General features: G+C 34.9%; 1 protein-coding gene across 2 annotated transcripts in view; it reads right to left on the reverse strand.

Moving 5' to 3' along the window:
• The window catches only part of ttyh3a (tweety family member 3a), a 125792-nt gene that overhangs the window by 78597 nt on the left and 28803 nt on the right, over positions 1-18392 (reverse strand). For both annotated transcript variants that reach the window (XM_679082.10, XM_009299697.5), the window contains exon 2: positions 16317-16486. In XM_679082.10, the coding sequence (XP_684174.4) occupies positions 16317-16486 (170 nt within the window). The remainder of the gene's footprint in view (positions 1-16316; positions 16487-18392) is intronic.

Here is an 18392-nt window from a genome sequence, read left to right on the forward strand (position 1 = left end):
TGCTTACAACACAGTTTCCTTATCCAAGAAAAGTGAATTAAGAGAAAGAGAAAGTCAAGAGGTCAAATGAGGAGGCTCATTCTTTATCCTTATACTGCGGATGGTCTGTTTAACATTTTTCTTGCTAGTGAAGCGCTCAGTTTTTCCACTTACAAAATCAGCCATGTAAATAGCACATGTGCCATGGCATGATGCAACTGACTCATGGGCATGGAAGATGAGACTCTGTTTGGTTTATTCTCAAAACACACCCAAAACTCATTAAGAGAATAAGCTTAACCCTGTTAGATCATGCGCCACAATGCAAACTATTTTTCCAACCTTAAAATAGCAAAAGTGGATTTGGACACGTCTTTAATACTTTTGCAATATTCGCACAGGAGTCTTTGCGCCTAGATCGTTTAAATAGAGCCCATAGTGTTTTAAAGACTAAATGTTTAGTCACTTGACAGTTTTTTTTTTTGTCTGAATTAGTCTTAGTTAAATCTGAAAAATATATTTTACCAGTTTATTTTAATATCTCAAAATAAATAAATTACCTACACTTTTTTCTAGAAAGAAATGTTAATTATAATTGGATAGTGCATATTTTTCCCAGTATCATGCAGTCCAAATATAATATAATATAATATAATATAATATAATATAATATAATATAATATAATATAATATAATATAATATAATATAATATAAAAATGTTATTTAATTTAATTTCCAATGTATTGTCTAATCCTACTGTCCAATATAATTTTCAGTACTAGCTAGGACAGATTTCTTTTGTTTGTGTTTTGGCAAGTAAACCAGGTGTTTTTACAGAAATCTTAATTAATTAATTAAAATAAACAAGAATCAAGAGCCTTTGGATTTTAAAAGATCTAACAATTAAACAATAATCTAAAAAAATTAACAATTTTTACAACAAATATAGACAGATCATTATAACAATGCCATAAAATTGTTGGATGGACACAAAACCTTAATATATTTTGCTCTCAAGCCCTTCAAAAATCCCCCCATGAACAGCACACTGGCTGCCGTGATGCTATCGGAGCCTTTGAAGTGGCTTCAATGTCAAGTCATGAGCTGATTAGCATAAACGCTGTAAAGGTTTCAGAGGCTTTTTCTGGATTTTTGCATAATCTTTAGTTACGCAGCACTGGAGCTAAAATGTGCCTGAAGCTGTGTAGACATCAGAAGTCCAAGCATGAAACGTGTGCATCTGGAATGAGTCCTGCAGGCTGTTCTACACCAACTACATTCAATCCGCCTGACAGAGGTGAGGATCAAACTAAATTAGAGCATTAGAAACAAAGCTAATTCTTTGCCATGACTTTCAAGCCTCCAATACAAGAATTTTGTGGGAACAGTCTGTGCGTTTGAGGGGATTTCTACTGGATTAAATAATGCAGATTGATGACAGGAGCGAGTGATTTAAACCGTGTTCTAAATAAAAGCATTGGCACATGATAGAAGGAATGTTTTTCACATTAAAATTAGTGTTTTTGTTCAAACCAACACCTCAAATTGATATATTAGAAACAGCTTCTATTTCTCACAGGTGATAACAGAAAACTGACAATGATCACCTCAGGTAAACCTCATGTGCTTTATTCAGTGGTAAATGCTAACAATGTGAGTTTGAATGTCATTTTACATGACAGTTATTGCCATATTACTGAAAGCAGCAGCAGACAGGTTACCTCAGATCTTTCAAAATAAAATAAACCATTAGAAATTGAACTTTAGAACAAAACACACATCAGAAATTCAGCATTTACATTTAATAATGTTAATATGTATTAATTAGATTACAAACCTCACCATTTCGCAATTGAGTGTATAGTCTGCGCTTCTAAATGGCTGTATTGTAAGTTTCTGTCACGTTTTGTCTGGTGCAAACAGCTTATCACTGCAAATCTCATCACAAAGCGTGTTGTTAGGACACGCAGTTACAATTTCACCTGCTCACCTAATATTAACGTTCGTAATATTTATATAATTTGCTAAATAATAACATGAAACTGAATCTGCGTCTCATTTCGGGGCTGTTGCTGTCCAATGAAGGTTGCATTTCGATTATGGACTCTTGCTTTCAGAACCTTTCTGAATGAATGAATGAATGAATGAATGAAATACGCGGTCTTCCACCAAGGCAACTCGGGTGTTGAAATATAATTGACTAAATTGGCATTGAGCAGGTTACAATTACCAAAACAAAGACAGGATTCCAGCATGGAAATAACATTTTCAAAGCAGAATATCTGACTTCAAAACTGTTTTTCAGATAAACAAGAATGTTCACTTGCAAACATATTATGGTATTTTTATGTTTTAGAGGAGTCAAAAATTTACATACAGCACCTTTTAGATTTTTCCAGAATAAAAATCTTTTTTTTTTTTTTTAAATATATTTCATTATAATATGTTTTATCATCTAAATATTCTTACACAAGTCACAAATGGGCTTTTGCTGCTTGGATTGTAGATGAATGTACAGTAAGATGAATTACAATCTGCTGTTTATGATCGCTCCTATGCGTTCCTCGTGAATCAACGATGCAGGACAGAGGATTGCATGCCTTGACTGCATTTTGTAAAACATTCTTGTGCTTTCTGTTTTCTATTTGAGCGCTCATGTGTTCCCTCAAATGCATCCGCTGAGATTTCTTGAAAAGCTTTAAAAAATATGTGCCTTCATCAGCAATTCACAGGAGGTTTCACCATGCCATTTGCTTCCAAGAAAGAAAGAAATTTGCTCAAGTCTAAAACTATGTTTTATTAGAAACAGAATAAGAGGACACGTTTAAAATTCCTATTCCATCAATGGACAGGGAAGTTGAAGAATGGGTAAATCTTCATGTGTCAACTTGCCCATGTTTTATAACCAAGGATTATGACTATTACAAATAACATATTTAGCCTTAATAATTACTCATAATTACTAGGCATGTGTAAGACTGTATATATTGAAATTGACTAGATGCATACAGTATAAAAAGAATCTGTTACACTTTACAACAAGGTTATATTGGTTAATGCATTCACTAACATGAACAAACAATGAACAACACATTTATTACAGTAATTGTTATACCTAGTTCAGACTGCGTAATTTTAGCCCCGATTTTGGCTCGCCGACAGGTTTTGAAAAATTGCAGACAAATGCCTGAAATCACAGGCAAATCGCTGCTCGTGCACATGAATGACAATCACACAGTATGAACTATCAAAGACGCGATCTGAGAGAATCGCCGATGAGTCGCCGATGCCAGTGAGATATTTGGCATGCTAAATATCTGAAGCTGTCGGCGATTCAAATCATGCCGTGTGAATTGAGTTTTGACTGAAAATAACATCAGCCATCGCCTACAGCCAATGAGAGAGCAGCTTTCACTTTTGTGTGCGTGTGTGTATACCTGCTGCAGGCCATTTGGACCCACGAAATGGAGGAAAAACTAGTGGAGGTTTGAAAGGACTCAGGAGCAACTGTGTCTGTTTGACGTTTCATACAGAAAGAAATTAGTTTATTATCAACGTTGAGGAGAAATGGCTAATTTTCTTTAAACCCAGGTGAGCAAACATGAATATGTTCTACCCCATTAAAGGCTTCTTTCTCATTATGTAGTTAATAACAAAAGATATACTACGTGTTTTTGGCTGTGAGACGTAGTTTGGACGAAGTTGTCGGCGATTCTTCCTATAGTAAAGTTAGTCGTGCAGTGTGAAAACATCTGTGACACGACTACTTTGAAAATCATGCAGTCTGAACTCGGCATTAATGTTAGTTAACGTTAGATAAAGAAAATATAGCTGTTCACTGTTAGTTCATGTTAACTTATGGTGCATTACCTAATGTTGACAAGCATGAATTTGGATTTTAGTAATGCACTAGAAAATCCTGAACTCCTGAAGTCGCCTCTCCAAGTTTTAGGAACAACAATTAACAACTTGACTTCTAGTTGATTATTTGGTATCAAAAGTGGATTATATGAACGGCAAAGGCCTCTAGATTACGCTATTTTTACAAAATAAAATATGATCATGCCTTTATTTTTAATTATTTAATTAGGACAGTAAAGTCTGACTTTGCTTAGACAAAAGCAAAATAAGAAATGATGTACAGTAGATCATCTGGAAAGGCTAAGAAAATTTTCTTGTAGGACTCTTGAGTTCATCAAGATTCTTTGGATTCATTTTCAATGTCTCCATCTTACCCTAGACATGCTCAATAAAGTTCATCTCTGGTGACTGGGCTGGCCAATCCTATAGCACCTTGACCTTCTTTGCTTTTAGGAACTTTCATATGGAGGCTGAAGTATGAAAAGGAGCGCTATCCTGCTGAAGAATTTGCCCTCTCCTGTGGTCTGTAATGTAATGGGCAACACAAATGTCTTGATACCTCAGGCTGTTGATGTTGCCATCCACTGCAGATTTCTTGCACACCCTCATACTGAATGTAACCACGAACCATGATTTTTCCTTCATCAAACTTGACTGATTTTTTGTGAAATTCTTGGGTCCATGCAGGAACCAATAGGTTTACTGCATTATTTGTAATGATTGGGATGCAGTTCAACAGACGATTTGTTGGAAAAATCTACCTTCTGCCACTTTTCCAAATGATCAACTAGAAGTCAAGTTAATATTTGTTGCTCTTACAACTGGGATTGACAACAAGTCTTTTGTCAGGTAGAGTATGGTTAATAAAGGCTGTACATACTTGGTTCACGTAACTAAATATATTAACTAATGAAACCTTATTATAAAGTGTGACCAAAGAATCTAAATTTTTAGAAGCCATTAGTAAAATTGCACATCTTTATTAAGCAAACATTGATGTGACAGCAACTCCAGTTTATGACGGACAATGGATGTAAAGATGCAACTTGTGTGATATTTTTTACCGCGCAAATTTAGGGGAAATGTTGCAGTAAGCAAGCTAAATAAATCACTAATGCTAAATATATATATATATAAATTTATAGAAAACACTTAGATAAACCATCCCAATACTTGGTAATAATTATAAGTTCAAAGTAAACTTTTTTTCCTAGACTTGAAGCATACCACTTGAAAGTGTGAATGAAGTCTGCCTGAAGCTTAACTGACTGCAGGCACACATTATGAGAATCTTAATCTTGCGTTATGAGAACTCTTGAGTCATGTACCTCGCAGGTAGGATTATTAATGGTGTTTGTGTTGAAAACATGCTCGTCTTCTTCCCCATGGGGGGAAACCAGCAGGGAGGCTGCGAACTAGAGGAAGTGTTCTTTGTATTTTCACTTCCATAAAGTACCAAATGTGCCAGCAAAAACAAAAAAACAAACCCAAAACAAAGCACAAAACACACACACACACACACACACACACACACACACACACACACACACCAACAAAAACCAAAACAAATCCAAAAAAAAAGAAAAAAAAAGAAAAAAAAATACTAAGCAAAAAGAACTAAAAAAAAAACCTAACCAAAATAAACCAAATGATATAAAAATTCCACACAAAAACACAAAACAAAACCACACAAAAAGAAAACAAAAAGTAAAAACACAAAATTACACAACAAAATGAACTAAACCAAGCACACACTACCAAAAATAAACCAAATTATATATAAATCACACAAAACAAACAAATCTCGCACACAAAACCAAAACAAATTCACACAAGAAAACAAAAAGCAAAAACACAAAAATAAAAAATAAAAAAACAAACTACTAAAACTAAACCAATTTATATGTAAATAATACAAATACAAAATAAAAACAAAATGCAACCGATTATATATAAATCATACAAAACAAACAACACACACACAAATACAAAACCTAAAAAATGAAAGAAAAAGCAAAAACTCAAAACAAAATGAACTAAACCAAAATCAAAAGACCAAAAATACACAAAACAAAACTAACAAAACAAAAACAAACCTAACAAAAAATATAGCACAAACAAACAAAAAAATGCGGTGAACAGAGATATTTAAGCATAAATCCTCTAGTTTGTTTTCCAAATTACTGGTTTTATTTTAACTGATTTTCATTTCACATATTTTTACATTATAATATTATTCATGGCGAGGCAGTGGCGCAGTAGGTAGTGCTGTTGCCTCACAGCAAGAAGGTCGCTGGGTTGCTGGTTCAAACCTTGGCTCAGTTGGCATTTCTGTGTGGAGTTTGCATGTTCTCCCTGCATTCACGTGGGTTTCCTCTGGGTGCTCCTGTTTCCCCCACAATCCAAAGACATGCGGTACAGGTGAATTGGGTAGGCTAAAATGTCCGTAGTGTATGAATGTGTGTGTGAATGGATGTTTCCCAGAGATAGGTTGCGGCTGGAAGGGCATCCGCTGCGTAAAAACTTGCTGAATAAGTTGGCGGTTCATTCCGCTGAGGCGACCCCGGATTAATAAAGGGACTAAGCCGATAAGAAATGAATATTACCCATTCATGTATTTGTTAAAACTTCAATAGGGCTGTAACTTGTGAGAAAACTAAAGCATTAATACAATAATAATATTTTAGAATGTATTATAAAAAACGTCCACGGTTTACTCAATAAATCCAGTATGAGTTTTGAAAGTATTAAACATTAACAATTTACTTGTTAGCCCCACTTAGGAGTTATTAGCCCCACTGAATTATTAGCCCCCCTCTTTATTTTTCACCCCAATTTCTGTTTAACAAAGAGGAGATTTTCTCAACACATTTCTAAACATAATAGTTTTGATAACTCATTTCTAATCAATTTTATGATTACGATGACATTAAAAATATTTTATTCTAGACACTTCTATCCAGCTTAAAGTGACATTAAAAAAGGCTTAACTAGGTTAAGTAGGTTAGCTTGGAAGGTCAGGTTAATTAAGTCATTGTATGATGATGGTTTGTTCTGTATACTGTAAAAAAATATATATATAGCTTAAAGGGGTTAAAATTTTGGTCCCTAAAATGGTTTTCAAAAAATTTAAAACTGCTATTATATTAGCTGAAATAAAACAAATAAGATTTTCTCCAGAAGAAAAAAATATTATGAGACCTTCTTGCTCTGTTAAACATCATTTGGGAAATATTTAAAAAAGAAAAAATAATCAAAGAGGGGCTAATAATTCTGACTTCAACTGTAAGTTTCTTTTTTCAGTTGAACACAAAAGACAATATTCTGAAAATGTTAAATGACATCTATAATAGGACAAACAAATACTTTGTAAGTGGTTATTGGTTGTCAAAATGTTCAAATTTGTTCCCTAAAAGAAAGAAATTTAAACTCTAATCCAAGTAATGAGTAAAGGATGACCGAAATAATTCATTTGTTTTTCAGTGGACTAAAATTTTAACTAAGGGAGACCTTTTTTGCTGTCATTTTGGCTTTCGAAAAACAAATGAATAAATAAAAAACATGTTAAAAAAATAAATAAATAAAAAATACTTACTCTGAACACATGTACTTTTTCATTGAGGGTTTTACAACATCCGAGTGGGGGCAAAAAATGACCATGTACTGATGACAAGATTTACTGCAAGACGTGTAAATCATAGCAACCATAAAGTTTTCACCTGACAACTCAGCTAAAATACAGAAGAAAAGACTCACAAAACCACACGGCAGGGCCTCTCTAAAAGTGGCACCATCACAGAGGGACTCCCTGAAGAGCGAGCACACGTCAACACGCACTACAATGAGGAATGAGCATGATATGCAGGGGAGGAAAAGGGTGTTTTTTATTTTTTTGCTGGTCTCCTATGATGAGTATAATGGCAGAAGCCACAAGTTAGACATTGCTGGGAAAGACAGCCATGGCAACGGGGTTTATTTAGGACAGGATGTCGGACAGGACAATAGCCGAGCCTCAACTTTCCCACCAAATTCTTTTCATTGACATAGTGCGTCCACTTCGTATTTAAACATCATCATAACAAAAGCCAGCATTACTAATGCAATCGGTTTGTTTATGAAAGCGTCTAGTGGTTTGCAATCGCATTCGCTCAGAGAAACATCTTGACGTTTTAATGGATTATAATGCGCTTTAAAAAAAGAAAAGAAAAACAGCACTATGCTTGATTTAGTAGACTGAGCGAAGGACGGCAGAAACACTATTTGTGGCTGCATTCATTACAGCAACAGCACCAGAAGGATGCAGTATACTATAAAGTAATGGCTTTCGCATGCACAAACCTGCCCTTTTTTTCTAGAGCTCAGCAGTTTTTCATGTAGAGACACAATATCCTAATGAATGGCTAATGAAATGGTCAATGTTTAACCTCAGCAAATATCACAGACTGATCAATAGACATCCCGTGATTAATCCAAGCAATCAAACACTTGCGTGTGGAAGGACTTGCAGCGGTTTCTCCAACAGTCAAGCGTTTCGTTTGTCCTAATTTGCATTAAATTTCAATTCTTCTTTAAACCAAGTGCACTGCACACCATTTTAAATAACCTCCAAACGACCTTGACAAGGTCAATAAACAACAAAGAACAAACATCAAAGCCAAACGAGAGCTGCACCAGAGAAACCCACATACTTGTTATTGCCTGAAAACGAGGAGAATTGATTAAAATAATATTAATACAAGAAAAAAAACAATTAAAGATCTAATTTTATTTACATTTTGCCCCCCAAAAATATTTAAAATCATATAAAACATTGTAGGCAACGCAGTGGCACAGTATGAAGTATAAAGTGTTGTTAGAAAGTGGTATTAAAGTATTTACCCTGTATTTACAAATAATACAAAAATAAAACCAAGAAGACTGCATTTTAATTCAGTAATATTAGATTATGAAATTATTTGTAACTTATTAATTAAATTGTAGAACACTGTCAGAGCACTGTCTTCATTCAAATGGAGAAACTGAACAAAACTTTAATGGATTAGTAAATAATAAATAATGAAATTGATTGCATTCATAGATGACACACCATGTAATATGAAAAAAATAATAAAATTTTTTACTCATGCTGGAACATTTACATATAACAGATCATATACATGTATATTCATAGCAGCGTCAAAGTAAAAATAAATCTATTATATGATGAAATAATCTGATTTAAGTAAAAAGGTTACAAACATATACTTCCCTTAATAAATAATAGCTTATCCCTGCTCTTAATAAAACTCAAAGCAGTGCAGTATTGAAAGAGAAACAATTGGACACATGCCCAATATTTTTAATAGTATAATTTTAATATTTTCAATTGTAAATTTTCCAGAGAACTCTCCCACTCAAAGGGAACAAATTAAACTGAACTAAAAGCACTGCATTTTTATTTATTTATGGCCCTCTCTTCATGGCCCTCGGGGCGTGGTCAAAGCATAGCGGCCGGATCGTCTGTCAATCAAACGGCCAACTTGGGCGAGTTGTAAGTATCCACGGGCCTTTACGTGTCCCCCAGGCCCGCCTCGCACTCCCACGTCCTAGTACACGGTTTTGTTTGCTGTTCTCGACATGATTTCCACACAGAAGGCGGAAAAGACAGGTCTGGCACAGCAATCCCCTTGATTGGTCGTTCGTTGCCGCAATGCATTCTGGGCAGCGCACTTCGCCCTTTAAAACGGCTACAAATGGAATAAAACTAAGATTTAAACAAGCCAAAATGACAGCACGTTTCTCGAAGAGATGGGTGGCGTCTACCTTTGCTGTCTAGGCGATGGTTGAAAATGTGGCCTACCGTCGATGAGAAACAGCGTTCCTACCGTATGTATAAAAGGCAGTCTGCGAAGCAGCTCGGATACGGACCCTGGGTGCCAGAGCGGCTGTTCAAATTAAGCTCATCCAAAGTGACCCAAAACAAGCGATATCAATTGGCAACCAAGATTCGGCCTCAAGTTTCGGATCCAAATGCAGCCGATGGGGCCCGGGGCCATTTTTTATTTGATTTTACACTTGTACCTTTTGTCGTCCTTGACAACAAGCTATGGTGGACCACACCGCCCAGCTGAAAAATCCATAAATCCCTGCATAAATAAAACAATAAATAAATATGCAAATAAATAAATAAATGAATGAGTACATACATCCACAAATCCCTGCTTAAATAAATACACAACTAAGGAATAGTGCAGGCTGATAAATAATGATTTTTTTTTAATTATTTCTTTTCAATATTTTCCTATTTCTCCAACATTGGTGCAATGTACTTGATCATTTATCAGGCCGCACTATTGATTGTTTCTATATTTATTTATGCAGGAATTGAGGGATCCCTCGATCGGGACTTCCTTGTCAGCCGGCAGAGGCCACTCTATAAAAGACGGGTTTTTTTCCCGCGGCCGGTACGGCGACTCAGTGGCTCAATGGGTAGCGCGCTCGCTTCGCAACAAGAAGGACCCGGGTTCAAGACCCGGCTGGAGACCTGCACTGTTGCAGCCTGACTCGACGTGGGGACCGCATCTCTGGACTATCGCTTTCATTTCGCAATTTTCTTTTGCCTTTTCATAATATCAAATTTATACATGTGTGTTCAGAACGTTGTTGTTAGTAGTTAAAGACAGAATTATTTTCACTTTTGACTCAACTAATCCCTTATGAAAACTGAGGGGCCACAAATTATTTTTCCTTTTGCCCTCAAATATGACACGTTTAATGACAATGATGACAAAATTCATATGTCGAAATAAACATGAAAAAACACATCAACTGCTTGCTAGGTTGCTATCGAAAATCCAGCATGTAATGCACATTTAAAACAAGGAATATTATACACAAATAATTTTAATACAAATCTTTTCATTCCAAAAACTCAAATTACATGCATGCGTACGATACGAATGCACATTTAAAGAACCGGGAAAAAAACATTTTCACAATAACGATAACAAACCTTAATATTATATCAATTCTATTAATTATATAAACAAATTTAAGAGCTTCCCTTTAAACCACTTCAGCACCGCTGCATGTTTTGCTCCTTGTTGCTGTTGTTGTTCTAACATAATTTTGCCTTGTTGAACTCAGGAGAGTGCCCCGGTCACATACATCGGAGTATATTGATGAATATGGTCTTCTTTTACAGAAAACCCTCCAAATTTTAAGATGCATATGTCATATGGCTGAGCGATTTGGCAAATAAAAATCTAGATTTTTTTTATAAAGTTTGACCGATTCAAGATTTCGATTTTTTTCCCAACATGACTGAAGTAACATTATCTTTATAAGTAAATTGAAAAACGATCTGGTTAAGGACCATTGTATTTTAATGGCCATGCCATATATAAATTGTTTCAATTAGGTTTATTTCTTTCTTTCTTTCTTTTTTTTTTTTTTTTTGCTTGTAGCAAGGATGAACACAAAAATCTTTTAACAGAATATATGAATAATAGCAGAATGATAGGCTGTTCCTAGCCTATCAAGAGCCTATCAATAGCCATAAATACTTAAGGCGTACTCATTTTGTGTGTGTGTGTGTGTGCGTCTTTTATCACTGAAGCCGCTCTCTTCAAAAAACGAAGTTGCTTTGTCTGTGTGGCAATATTTCGGCTTTTAATCGAATGAAAAGTTAATTTAGATGAGCCAATATTTAAAAAATGCTGTGAAGTAACTGTGACGTGCGGCCACACATCGAATCTGACGCCTGATCTCTCGCTGTCACCCGCAGACAGACGCCACACAAGTCAAGTCGCAAAACTAAGGCTGGTATACCTGAAAGGTAGAATAGCTGAAGCCGAAATCTGTCAAAATACAGCGCTGAAATTAAAAGACATTAATGTTTTTGAGCCAAAAGTCTATTTGTAAATATCTGTAAACGCAATCAGAGCCAATATGGAGAAAATGTACCGCCTAATAATTAGCTATAATCATTGTAATAAAATGGAAACCAAAAAAAAAAAAAAAAAATCATTGCATTTTTCGTTTGATGAAAAATATACAGAAAAAAAACAAAACAAAGGATGGCTTAGTTTGTATTAATGTGTTTCAATATTAATAAAAAAATATGCTTACTCCATTTATATTGCTACGCCGCCAACAGACAAGCCATTCAAAAATTATTATTTCACTGTGTACAAGGTTATTGTTAATATTTTTCAATAAAAACTAAACGTAACATGCAATTCATAACACACTAGAGCTGTAGGCCTATAAGCACTGTGTAAACTTCCAGGGCGGTGTTGGTTAAAGCGCACCACGGTATTAAACTCCAATACCTCCGAGGGAGAATATGTTACCCAGTTTTAAGAATAAAAGGCATTTTAAAATAAGAACAAGTAACAAATAAAAACTGGTCCCGTGGACTTTAGCATCTGTTATCTTGCCAGTGTGTGCTGCGAGTGTGTAGCGCGCTGCAAAAGAGCATCTCAACTCCCGGTTTGAGAGAGAGAGAGCGCGCGCGTAAAGAGCTCAAAGCCGGCATATAACCAAAAGCAAGATCATGTCGTTATAAATATTCCGTTAACAATATTTATCGAAATATTTATATGTTTACATGGTGTTTATTGAGATTGTGTGATCTGTATAGGCTGATCTTTACAGAAGCCAGCCTGAGCAGCCGATCAGCGCGGTTCAAACTATAAGATCGGCGCGGTTGTTTAACATGGCAGATTTTTCCGTCCTTCATACGTGTAGAGAGATCGAGTTTATCGACATGATAAGGGAATTTGTCTTGACAATCAACACAGACGTGACTTAATAAAGCGTGAATTCATGTAGGATTTTACTTGTTGCTAGTCTGAATGTAAATCCCCTCGTCAGGCAGTGCTGGAATAGCGAAGTGGATCAAAGCGCGTTTGATCCAACGGTATTAAAAAGACAAAAATACACAACTTAACATAAATGCTTGTATTTGTTGTAATTGCACCATGCAGCTTTGCAATGCATTCCCACAACTTCATGCATTGGGTTAAATTAGGCTGTCCAATCTGTGTTCAGTCCCTCACTACCATGATTGAAACCCTGACAGGCAGTCAGGTATAGCCTAATACAGAGAGTAAGCCAAAGCGCAGTGGTGCAATTATAATGTATCTAATGGTTTTTATATAAGAAATCGCGATACCCCGATTTGATACAAAACAAATTCGTCTTTAAATGTTAATTCGAATTAATCGAAAAAAAAAAAAACGCCTAGCCCTGGTATGTTGGATTTTGCACATTTCAGTTCATTGCATTTTAATGTTTGCATTTAATGTGTGATCTTCGATCTGTTTGGTCTCTTTCTGAATGTGTTGTTTTATTCTACTAGGTGACAGTACAGTATTTATTTTATCTCGTTTTGAACAAAATAAAGAGCTTCTGTGTCTCATAAAAAAATCATAACATTGAATTAACATCAATATTTTGGTATTGATATTAATATTGATATTTCAGCCTCTCCTAGAGTACCAAATAATGTTGTGATCATTTCTTTGCTTTGACTTGAGTATTGAAATGAGCATACTGATATTAATATTGAGATTTTGGTCCCTTCACTCTTTAGGTGTGTGTAAATAACACACACACACAAAACACACACACACACACACACACACACACACACACACACACACACACACACACACACACACACACACACACACACACACACACACACACACACACACACACACACACACACACACAAAAGCAATCAATCAAATAAGCCCTTCACTAAAGCAAGAGTTTTACTAATAAAGTTGCCTGCTGACACATTTGATGGCTCATGGGTATCTTAACCAGTTCACTTCCTACTAAAACTCTGATCGCATTAACCTGGCAAACATTGTTAAATCCAGAGATTAGTTCTTTCTAAACAGCACTCATCGTACCAACCTTTTACCTTCTTAACTTCTGTTCCTGATGGACTGATCAACAAAAGTCTGTTTAACTCTCTTAAAGAAATAGTTCACTTCCATAAACATTAATTACATCAAGTCATCAACTAATCAGCTTAATTAATCAATTAGTTTCATTGCAAACCTGTAAGACTTGTTTTTTTATGTTGACCTAATAGACCAATTGTGGTTAATGTTCAAAACTGCAGCTGTGTCAAATAATACTGAATGGATTTAATACAATCTATTGAGAAATGAGTCAGCATGTGTTTCTCATTATAAAGGAAGCCCAGTGTATCTAAACTGTTTATTTTACAAGACTCCTAAAGATATCCGTTTTTGTTTCACCAGAAGATAAAATAGTAGTACAAATTGTAAAAATCATGATCAGTGTTGGATAAGTTACTTTAAAAAAGTATTAGATTACAAATTACTGGCTACTACTGGAAAATTGTAATTTAATTACATTGCTAATTACTTCATATAAAAAGTAATTAGATTACTAATTATTTTAAAATGAAAAACAAAATAAAATGTAAAAAATACAAAACAAACTGCAGCTCTGTCAGTAATTTAATAATCACTGAAAAACATTACAATGGGTTGATCACAGCAGCTTGATATACTCATAAGACTTAAAGAGTTCACCCAAAACTTAAAAGTCTCTCATCATTTACTTTTTGCAAAGCTGCTTGTCGTTTTTTGTTAACACAAAAGAAGACATAAAGAAAAATGGATAACCACCGTGTTTTTGGGCGTAGATGTCCTCCTTGGTGACGAGTATTGTCACAGAATGTTAGAATGTCTGTTCAACTGCTTGAAAAAGTTGCTGGTCAAGTTGAAAGCAGTCGAAAGTTCTTTAGACGGGACATAAACTGCATTTCACCGTAATATTTTTGTTTTTACGATCAATGAAATCAAAGTAATGTCTGTATTTCCACTTAAGGAAGCAACTTCAGCAATTTAAAACTTCTAAAAACTATATTTGTAATGCAAGTAATGCAATTACATTGACTTTAGTAACTGTAATCAAGTTGCACAAACTTAAAATGTAATTAGTTACATTACCGTGTTCCCCAAAAATGTAATTAGAATAAAATTATGCAATACTGTGGAATGAGTTACACCCAATTCTAACCATGACCGAGTTGAAATTTTTTTGGGGTGAATTTTCCATTTAAGTTGTATTAAAGGGTTAGTTTATTCAAAAATGAAAACTGACTCACTATTTACTCACCCTCAGGTGTTTACAAACCTTTCTGAGTTTCTTTCTTCTGCTAAACTTGAGAGACTATGTTTTGAAGAATGTTAGAATCCTGTAACCACTGACTTCAGTAGTAAAGAAAACAAATACTTTGGAAGTTAATGATTACATATTTTCAGCTTTTGTTAAAATATTTTCTTTTGTGTTTTAAAAAAAAAAGAAAAGAAAGAAAGAAGGTCAAACAGGTTTGTAACTAGTGAAGGGTTAGTAAATAATGTCTGAATTTTCAGCTTTAGGTAAAATATCTATGGTGTACAAGAGAGCTTTTGACAGCATATGTGTTGCAATGCATACACAAAAAAAAGAAACATCACCATACATGCAAATAGCACAGACCACAGTGGAAATGTTTCAAGGTGATAAACTCATAAAAAGCAATGGACACAACTGGGATTTTCATATTGTGCAGTGACTATTGGACAGTGAATTTGTAGGTCACCTGAAAGGGTGAGTTTTTATTTTAATGTCCTGATTACATATTTCCTTTGCCTCTTATTAGCCTAAATTAACTGACGGTTAACTGTGAAATGTTATTATATAAAAGAGCTAAGAGATATTCTCTTAATATACTCAACAACAAAAAAATAATAATAATAATAATAATGAAAATAAATTCATAATGCATCATTAATTTTTAAAATGAGATAAAAATAAAATGCAGATAAAAATAATGTTAAAAATATACATATTTTGTAGGTTTATGATGGAAAGGACATCGCTAACTTTAGTGACCTTTTTTGCATGCGTTGTTAGGATTTGCTGTGTGTTTTTTATTCCTGTTAGCATGGTGAGGATTTGCAACATGCATGCTGTCAAACCTTACTTGTAATTTTTTATTTATGTATTTGCATGTGTTTTCTTACGTCGAAGCGCGTTGAGCTCTCCTGGCCACCGTAACTTTAAGCTAGCCAAATAGAGCAAAACCACAATGACAACACAAACAGCACGCCATTTTAAATGGATTGGCCAGGAGTGTTTACATACTTTGTAATAAGTTCCTGGCATGATACACTTTCATTTTCATGCAGTGGACAGTTCCTTCTAGATAACCCTTGCAATCATTAATAGTCTTGCGGCTACATGAAGAATTAAACCCACACCTGCAGCTAACAGGTACTTAGCCAAAGGATAGAACCATAGAGGATAGAACAGAAGGGACTTCCCTTCCAGAAATGAAACCCCACAAACTTTTAGCTAACGGACGGCTTTTTTTTCAGCAACGGAACATTTTACTTAAGCATGAGTAGCCATAAATCTCTGAATGAGATGCTGATGTGAAAAAAAGTGTAGTCAGACTGACCTGCAGACGAGGGTGGCGATGATGACGCACCAGGCAGTGCAGCAACAGTCTGCGTTTGGCTGCTCATCGCTCTTCTTCCGGCGGCAGCACAGCCAGCAGGAGTAGATGAGGAGGAAGAGAAGGTCCAGAGCCAAGCATGCCAGAGCAACACCGCCGAGAAGCAGGAGCGACTGTGAAAGTAGAGATGAGAAGAGAACGTGGGACATTGTTGATGGGTGATGAAACACTGAATTCATACTTCTGAAGAAAAGAGCAATACTTTAGAAAATCCAGTATCCAAGTCTTTCATTTTAACTCGCTGCACTGCAATCAATGCTTTTCTTACTTGGAGTAAAGTTTTTGAGTCCAAATATCTGTAAATTCATAAATCAAGGAGCATTTTCTAGACAAGAAAAAAAATATATTCTGCCCTACAAAGGAAAAAGACCTTAAGTTGTTAGAGTGTTGAATTGAGAAAAAAAATACTTTTTTTTTTGTCAAATAAAACAGACAAATTGGTTATAGATAGGACATTGGAAAACTGGCAATTACAATGACATTTGTCTACATAATAAAATCTTGAGCTCAAGGACTTCTCGCAATTCATTGAAAAAATTAATTAATTCACAAAAAATAACCCAGCCTAGCCTAAAGATGACTGGACCAATGTGAACGCCAGCAGGTTGGAATAATGATCATTCTTGTGGATTACACATCTCTGTTGACATTAATTGCAAGGGATTTTATTGGGTTACAAGAACGGTTTTAACTGCAAACTGTACTGATTTTATGCGTGATCATGCTAAAATGCTAACACTGTCACGACACTCCAGTCAACCAATCGGGGGCTATTGACAAGTTGCACTAGTGAAAAATACCAACTGTGAAGAAAAAATTCCTGAGATCATTTAAGATATTTGTGCTCGCAATTTATAGTCTTTGTTGTTTGCATTGCTTTATATTTAGCAGATTGTTAGCCTATTATGATAGTATGACAGTAAAAGAAAGGCCGAATATCATATTGACACGCGGTGCTAAAAAGGCAGTGCTTTGTAACTTAATGGAGCATACCAAAACCAAGTCAAAGAGCGCTCACTGGGGTTATGGTGTTCTGGCTCGGTTTCGATTAGGCTTTTGGAAGTAACTGTTTAGACAAGACATTATTTTCTTGAAAAAACAATGATATTGTCCTCATGATAAAGGTGTCTTCCTTCATTGTCGTCAAAAATATCAAAACGAAGTTGCGGTCTTCTGCCTTTGCAGGCAGTATTGTTTTCAGAAAAATAATTCAAAATTAAGTGAGTTTTTCTTTAAAACAACCTCAATGATCTCGCTTTGAAATAAAAAATTATTTGCTTACCACATTGCCAGAATGTTTTGTTGTATTAAATTAAAAACAATATTATTGTGCTAACCCCAAGTATTTTGCAAAAGGCATTTCGCAAAATATTTATTGTTAATAGTAGCATTTTTAGATTATTTTAGAATATGCAAACATAATGGAGTAAAGTCTGTACATTATTACAACATATAAAATGGACAACATCTTTTTTCCGCATAGTTTTTTTTAACATAAGAGTTTCCATTACATTTGTACACTTGAACAACTCAACTCACTTCTATGACACACTTAGAATAAAATATATTAAGCAGACGGTTAATAAAAAGAATGTAAGCTCAACGTTTAGACATACTTTCAAGGTGACTATGTAAAAAAAATAATATATTATATGTTGAATCTGTTAAACGTTCTAAAGATATTAAAGTCAAAATTATTAGCCCTCCTGTGATTCTTTTTTTTTTTTTTTTTGCTTTTTCAAGCATTTCCCAAATTATGTTTAACAGAGCAAGTAACACCCCTGGCATGATTACGTTATATTTAAGACACAGCAATAGCGTCAGATTACAGCAGACTGATTTCATGGCACCAGGGTAAACTTTCTGACACCTTCACCGCAATCACGTATAATGCAAATAAATTCAAGCCACAACTAAACATGGAAGATGGTCTCCCAGTGGCATTCTCCAAAATTAAACGATAAATAGACTTGAGCATATCGGTATTTGTGCACTGTAGTGTGAAAGCTTTATTCATTT

Source organism: Danio rerio, chromosome 3, assembly GCF_049306965.1.
Source record: "Danio rerio strain Tuebingen ecotype United States chromosome 3, GRCz12tu, whole genome shotgun sequence".
Classification (NCBI taxonomy): Eukaryota; Metazoa; Chordata; class Actinopteri; order Cypriniformes; family Danionidae; genus Danio; species Danio rerio.